The sequence below is a fragment of the Halichoeres trimaculatus genome, unplaced genomic scaffold (genome assembly GCF_033239565.1).
Source record: "Halichoeres trimaculatus isolate MK-OKI-2021-1 unplaced genomic scaffold, fHalTri1.1 fHalTri1_scaffold_6, whole genome shotgun sequence".
NCBI classification, from domain to species: Eukaryota; Metazoa; Chordata; class Actinopteri; order Labriformes; family Labridae; genus Halichoeres; species Halichoeres trimaculatus.
The window spans coordinates 14,716,109-14,723,582 of NW_027437184.1; the positions used below are offsets into that span (position 1 = coordinate 14,716,109).

Below are 7,474 nucleotides of genomic sequence, written 5' to 3' on the forward strand. Positions count from 1 at the left end.
TCGATTTCAACTCATTCATACAACAGTTTGGCATAGACACTCCAAAGACATTCTGGGGCATCTACTTTTGTTTTCTTTCCTTTTCCCTCATTTTCTTGCTGGCAGGCTTACACCCAGATTAACAGATAAAACAGTCCCACATTTTGAGTTGAAAAAGTGCTTGAAAGTTTGTTCTGAACCTTTAATCAGTCTTTCAAAATGTCTGGTTAAAAACTTTAATCAATGTGATGGTTCATGTGTTCATGTTGGGTTTTTTTTGTCTTCTTTCTGCACACTATTACAATGAAGAGTCCCTGAGTTTGTTTCGTTCATGGTCTCTGCCTCTGGGTCGTTTTCATCACTTGCATCTGCGCCACAGTCCGTTTGATTCAGCTGACGCTCCAGCAGAGTGATACGCTGCTTCAGTCGCAGCTGAGTGTGTGTGTACTCGGTGAGTAGCCGGGAAAAGCGAGTCTGAAGAGTGTCCAGAGAGGACTCCAGCCTCTCCACCTTCTCCTCTGTGTCCTCTTTCTGCAGCCCACAGCTCTCTGCATTCTCATCCAGCAGACCCTCCTTCTTTAGGATCTCCCGGCCCCTCTCCTCTAGGACAGTCTTAGCATCTGGATACTCAGTCACTGCCTCCATTAAGTCGTCCTTGGAGAGGCAGAAGAGATCAGAGTAACCCAAGCTGCGAATGTTGGCTGTCCGTCGATTTCCCATTTTACTTCCCTTTATATTCAGGATGCTGATTTCCCCAAAGCAGCTGCCGGACGTAAGGAGGGCATACTGTGTGACACCATCATCAGCCACCACAGCCAGCTTCCCCTCTTTAATGATGTACATCTCCTTTCCGATGTCCCCTTTTCTGCAGATGTAGTCTCCTGGACTGAAGACCTGTGGGCGAAGTTTGAGCACAAGCTCCACCAGCAGTCCCGCCTCACAGTTCTGAAAAATTCTCACTTTCTTTAGAGTCTCAAGGTGTACATTAATAGCAATCTCAGCCCTCAGCTTATTGGGTAGGTTCTTCAGCACCTCCTGCTCATCTACAGCTTTCTTATTAGTCCAAAGGTAGTCAAACCATTTGATGACACGTGTCTCCAAGTCTCTGCTGACTTTGCGGAAGTGCATGTAATGTTTGATGGCATCAATGCGAGCTTGAAACTCAGCCCTCGTGGCATTCATGTTGGCAATCATGGAGCCAACATTTCCCACAATTGTGGCAAAGATGAGCACACCGACAAGAAAGTCAAAGACCACAAATAAGTACTCCTCATCTCGCACTGGAGCTGGCATCTCTCCGATAGTGGTCAGAGTAAGAGTGGACCAGTACAGGCAGTAGACGTAACTCCGAGTCAGGGAGGAATACTCAGGTTTGGAGATGTTTGGGAACACCCAAGTGTCTGAGCCGAACCCTAAAGACTTGGAGATGGCGTAATAGATGCAGGCGTTCCAGTGGATGATGACAAGGATGTAAAGCACCAGGTTGCCAATGCGGAAGATGTTTGGGTAGTTGGTGCGTGTCTCTGTGCGGTCAAAGAATTCAAACATGCGTGGAAAGCGCAGCAGGCGGTTAAACCTGAGCTGTGGCGTGTGGATGCCAGTGGAGATGTATGCAAGGTCAGTGGGCAGGATAGACAAAACATCCAGCTTGAACTGTAAGGTTCGGACGTAGCTGTCTCTAAGCTTGGCATGGTCCTTGACAAGCAAACCTTGTTCCAGAAACCCTGAGACACAAAAGAGGAAATGAATTCAAACACTGATCTCAGGTCACTGCAGGTTAAAAGATGAACTCACCACAAATAACAACTAGAAAAGCTCTCAGAGAGGGTAGACCTCCACATAATTCTCACGCAACACTTGAGTCCTACTTGAATGTTATACTCCCTTTCAGCAGACTGTCTGCTACAATTTGGTGTTAGTTGCAGGATTGTACAATAACTTGTTACCTGACAGTGTTGAAAATTGTGATGACCCAGTACATATTTCATATCCTGGATCTTAGTGTCCAGAATATTGCCAGGATCTGGATTGTACTTTTACATCTGTCAGAAATTATCCTGATCTTGTCTTGTGTTGTTTTGCAAAGCAATCTGACCATTTATGGTTAGTTATATACACATATGGTGAAAACAGCCTTATCTCACAATGATAAAGATTTTTCTATAAAAAGTCCAGGATCCAGACAGTGCTCTAGATCACCTCCAAAATGTTATCACCTTTTTTCCTATCCTATACTGACCATTTCCTGAAAATTTAATGTAGATGCGTTTGTAACTTTTTGAGATATGTTGTTCACAGACAAACTCTCCCAGAAACATAACCTCCTTGGCAAGATAAAAATGGCAACCGACAGCTCCGCCTTAAAACAATTTCATCTTGATAACAGTTACTTCACTACGCAGAAGTATCACAAAATTTTGTCACAGACCAAAAAGTATGCTATCAGTGTGATTTGAACTACCTGTGCGAAGTCGTACACAGGTATCCATTAAATACAAACAGTCAGAGATGTAATCCAACACCAGCCAGCAGATGTAGTTGCCCACTTGTAACTTGTCAAAGCACGCCCTGTGAAAAACATTATTCTGAATCAGTTTTTCAAGTGGGAAGTGAACACATCCAATTCATCCTTTATCCATCACCAGAGAGCTGCAGAGCTCTAAAAGTAGTGATGTTTTTACCTGGCAACAACCAGGAACCAGTTGTAGAGCACTGCTGTGGCAATGACAAATAACCAGCGGTAGTAGGCGTTGTCAGCTGGTGACACCACAAAGAGATCCCACTTTTTCCTGAAAATAATAGATAACAAATAAGACACTTTAGATGAGTTACTGTCTGCTGAACATAGTTAATGTTGCTTACTACATGGAGATATACAGATTGATAGACGTTCAGTTTTTACATATCAAATATTGTAAAGCGATAGCTTTGCAACTGCTGTTGTGATATACAGAAACTAAAAACTTCTGTCTTTTGTGTTAAACCACCTTTGTAAAAACTTTCTGAGGTGGTGGTAGTGGTGGTGGTTGTGGGTGGGGTGTGTGTGATCTAAGTAGCAATCCCTACGTATGGATACCATGGTCCTCTAAGAATAAAGATGTAAAATCTCCAAATATAACTATGAAAAATTCAAAAACAAAAAACAAAACAAAAGAAGAAACTTAAAGTGTCATTTTTCATGGAAAAAGGAGATATTCAAATTTGACATGTTCCTCACTTCATATGAAGTTGACAACTAAATATTGATAAAACCAATCCTGTTAATTTTTATAATAAATATTATTAATTAGAAAATTCTGAAATATTTATTATTGTTAGATTGCTTACAGTGTACTTGCAAGCACACTGTCATATTTCATGGGGACAGACAGACTCACTTAAAGATTCCTTTGGCGTTGTTTCCATTGGCATCAGGTTGTGTGTTGCTTGTGCGGCTGGGGGCGGTTCTGAGCTCTGGACCACGAAAGCGCTCAAGGAAAGAATCTGGTCGCTCCTCTTCAACTAACAGGCTCCTGTGTGCCCATTCCCTCAATCTCACCACCAGGCTCACCAGTCTGAGGCACACAAACACACAAACAGGAAAAAAAAGCAAATTCTTTACAAATTGTGTGTTTGAACTTCAATTCAAATTCCAGTTATTAAGTCTGGAAACACCCTCTGCCAAAAAACCCATTGGACAAGACAGAAGTTAAAACCAAATTTAATTGATGCTGTAGTGTCATAACTTTATAAATGTACTTCACAGTTATTTTTAATATTATCCTCTTGAATCAAAACTCATCTATCCAGTTCAAATCATACTTTTTGTCACAATTTTGTGGAAATGCGGTTTTAAGTACATCTAAAAGTTTAAAACAGCCATTATCAAGGCTTTTTTTTTATCTTGCCTTAAGCCACTGACAAATGACATGTTTCTCTGACCAGCATTTTAAAGGACTTAAACGCACAGACTGTGTAATGAATGGACATATTCTCCTTGACGTCATTTGTCTGTTAGCAAAATGCATTTTTGAAGAAAATTGTTGTCAGGGGCCATATTGGAAATGGGGTGGGATTTGAACCTCTACACCAGGGATCTCAAACTCGTGTCATGGAGGGCTAAGAGGCTGCAGGTTTTCTTTCCAACCAAAAACTCCGCCAGCTGATTTCACTAATTACCTCACCTTCAAGCAGAGAGCAGGGACTAATCAGTGAAATCAGCTGGTGGAGTTTTGGTCGGAAAGAAAACCTGCAGCCTCTTGGCCCTCCATGGCACGAGTTTGAGATCCCTGCTCTACACCAACAGCTATAGGGCACCTGCCTGTCAATCAGCCAAGCTGTGCTTCTGATTGGACAAACTTAATATCTTCTAAACTGCAAAGTTAAAAATAGATCCACCCCCTACAGTGTGTGCTGTGAGAGCAATTAAAGATTTAGACTAAAGACATTTATTATACCAGGCTGTAAACAAGTTTATTTCTGTTGGTGTGGTGTGGCTGTGGTTTCCCGTACTTCTTGAGCCCCCCTCAAGTGGACACTCGAAAAACTGCTTGACCAAAAGTCTCTCTGGAAACAGTTATGAGCTTTTTTTCCATCCAAAATAGAACCCATTTAACTCTAAATATTATTTTAAAATTTGTTTTAACACCATCTTAATGCCACAGCCGAGCCGACACAGTTTCACCTTGAGATTGCCCCGTTCCGTTGAAAAGAGCTTCTGGAGTTTCTACCATGAGGGTCGAGGGCAGCTACTCTTTGTAGCTCTGAGGACGTGTCATCACACACTGATGGTACCCTGAGAGGGGAAAAAAGTTTTTAAAAAAGTATGTTTTACATTTCTCATCATATCTGGTTCTTCTTTCCATCCAATCCTCAAGAAAATACTTTCTCCATCACCTGCTGAGGATGCTCTCGGCTCTCTCTATCTCCTCCTCCAGCGTGGTCTTCACTGACAGGTTGTGAGGAGAGCGCTCTCTCTCTGCCGGCTGGCCTGTCATCTTCTGATCTGAGGGTAGACACTCATGTTTTAGCAGCAGTCATAGATTTAATGTGAGTCTAAGGTATCAGTGTGAGAGCAGAGCAGTGTTTGTAGCCAACAGAGAGTCTCTGGGAGTGTTTATGGTGAGTGGGACTGAGTATAGTCAGGGGACGGAGGCGGGGGGAGGAGGACTGGGACTGTCTGCAACAGTCCCTCACCTGGCCTGTCACACAGCAGCTAGTTGCTGTGGTGACTGGAAATAAACTCAGTGACATGCAAGAGATGCAGCATTGCGTTAAATACATTTTAAGTTATTGAAGTGAATCTACCACTCAAAGTCAAACCCCTTCAACATTTCTCTGTGAGGACACTAAGTGTCACACCTGCACCCAGTGCAGAGCAGACAGGTGAGGAGGTGTTTAGATTACTGTTACCATTGTGTGACTAATTGGTGGATCATTAACGAAAACACACACACACACGCGCGCACACACACAGTCCGCCTGAAGCGCTGAGGCTCAGTGAGCCAATCAGCTGTTCTCCCTGAGGAACCTCATCACTTAGGAAACCAGAGAGCTGTACGCAGAAAGTGTCATGTGTTATATAAAACACCGAAAATGGCTAACTTCACTTTGAATGTTAGTAAAATTAAAGACACTGTCAAGTCCTCAGAGAAGAAGTGCAGTTTGATTCTGTTAGCGGGTTATTCCATTTGACATTTCTCTGCACACAGGGCTTCACTTCAACTTGAGATCAGATTTAAGACCTATAGTCATGGTTTGTTCTGAACAACAAAGCTGTAAAATTAAGCTGTAAAGAAAAAATTTTAATGAACAATATTATTTTCTCCAGCAGCATTGCAGAGGTATGAGCTCTATTCCTGACATATAAGAGGATGATGAGATCAAATGTATTTTTTTTTATAACTCAGAAAAAAAAATCTAGCGAAATATCTTCAATCTGTAGAAATCAATCTTAATTCTTACCTGTGGCTTCCTTCTGTTCCTTCATGGTTACCTCATACAGACACACCCCGAGCAGCTCTTTACCAAACACTCCATCCTCACCGCTCACAGCAGTGATTTATTTCAGAGCACAGATCCAAACTCTTAACAAATCTTTAAAAAAAACAAACAAACAAACATGTGTATCCCAGCATGACACATCAGATTCTTGCTGCGTTTTTCTCTGAGACTCCTCTTAAAGTGTTCCTCTCAGAAGCACGTGGTGCCCCTGATACTCGGATTGAGTGAGCAGGCACAGGCGGGAGGCTGGCAGGATGGGAGATGCAGGGCGGGGAGATCCATGCATGGTTAAGAGCTCAGATATCAGTGTTAGACTGGAGAGTCATCAGGGAAAACCCTGATGGCAGAACTTCACCTGAGAGACAGCACAAAACAAACACACACCTCAGCAGGACTTCTTATTTTTTAAGTTTGGTGTTAAGCTCTTTTTGATGAAAACAGATAAGTACTGTGTTATGGTGACTCATTTGGCATCATACAAAGTCGTACGTTAAATTTTTTTTTTTTTTTTTGTCATTTTCCAATCAAGTTCTTCAGTCTTATTTGTAAAAAGCACTCACTTTGGGAAAAACTGCTCCAGTGTTATGTGACACACTTCACTTCAACGCCTTTTTCTCCAACTTTTTCTAAGTATTGCACTTTGGTTAAAATCAGAGGTTCTGTTTTTCCACTTGAATATTTCCAGATTTTGGTAGTTAGCCTTATTTTAACATAACAAAACTATCAAACCACCACATGAGCACCACTAGACCACACTACCACATGACTGTGCCATTCAACACCAACAATCTGCCACACAACTACATGTTCACACCACACTCGAACTCTTTCACAGACCATCACCACCGAGCCTCACATCTAATCAACTTTTGAGCAATGTTCTTACTTGACTGCTAGAAGTCTACAGAAATAAAACACATCCTCTGTTTTATTGATCCTTTAAATGTAAACTGGGACAAAGATTTCCTTTTTAATCTGAAAGGTTTGTAAGAAACCTTAAATGTTGGCATCCTGCTATGTGGCTTTGTAAAGATCAAACACTCTGTGTGAAATCTTTGGGATTCTAAATGTAAGAAGTTAAAGCAGATTTGATGAGATAGGGTAAATAAATTACATGAATTCATGTCAAAGTCTGCCTCTGCCTTATTGATTTTGGACCTCTCCAACACACGTTATCTTCACAATTTGAAACTTTGCCAGGTTAAGTGCTGATCCTCAATTTGAGGTCACTCATTTTAAGATTTAAACAACTCCACACAGTCATGGAACTTATTTTGATTTTTTTTCTTTCTTTCTCTTTTTAAACAATTTACAGTGTTTTATTGCCTTGGGTGTTTGTGTTTTGAGATTTTCCCATTTTAATGTAAAACCTTTTTACAACACCAAAGAGAAACCCACTGTCTGCAGGAAATGGACTGTAAAATTGTAATGAGGACCACATGAGACTACCTCCCCATCATCCAGCTATCTGACTGAGTGACAGCCTCGGCTTTTAGATTCTCATAAAATAGGA

General features: G+C 41.5%; 1 protein-coding gene across 2 annotated transcripts; it reads right to left on the reverse strand.

The window, feature by feature from the left end:
* Positions 1-5,950, reverse strand: cnga2b (cyclic nucleotide gated channel subunit alpha 2b). 2 transcript variants are annotated; one of them, XM_074672653.1, is made up of 7 exons: positions 5,923-5,950; positions 4,855-4,963; positions 4,643-4,753; positions 3,357-3,533; positions 2,661-2,768; positions 2,441-2,547; positions 1-1,703 (listed from the first exon to the last, which is right to left on the reverse strand). In XM_074672653.1, exons 1-7 carry the CDS (start codon positions 5,945-5,947, stop codon positions 241-243), a joined length of 2,100 nt encoding a protein of 699 aa, XP_074528754.1. In that variant the 5' UTR covers positions 5,948-5,950; the 3' UTR covers positions 1-240. The 2 variants fall into 2 exon arrangements, with proteins under 2 accessions (XP_074528754.1, XP_074528755.1); XM_074672654.1 differs by lacking the exon at positions 5,923-5,950 and adding an exon at positions 5,431-5,439 and having other exon boundaries at positions 4,855-4,955.
* Between the last annotated feature and the right edge of the window lie 1,524 nt (positions 5,951-7,474).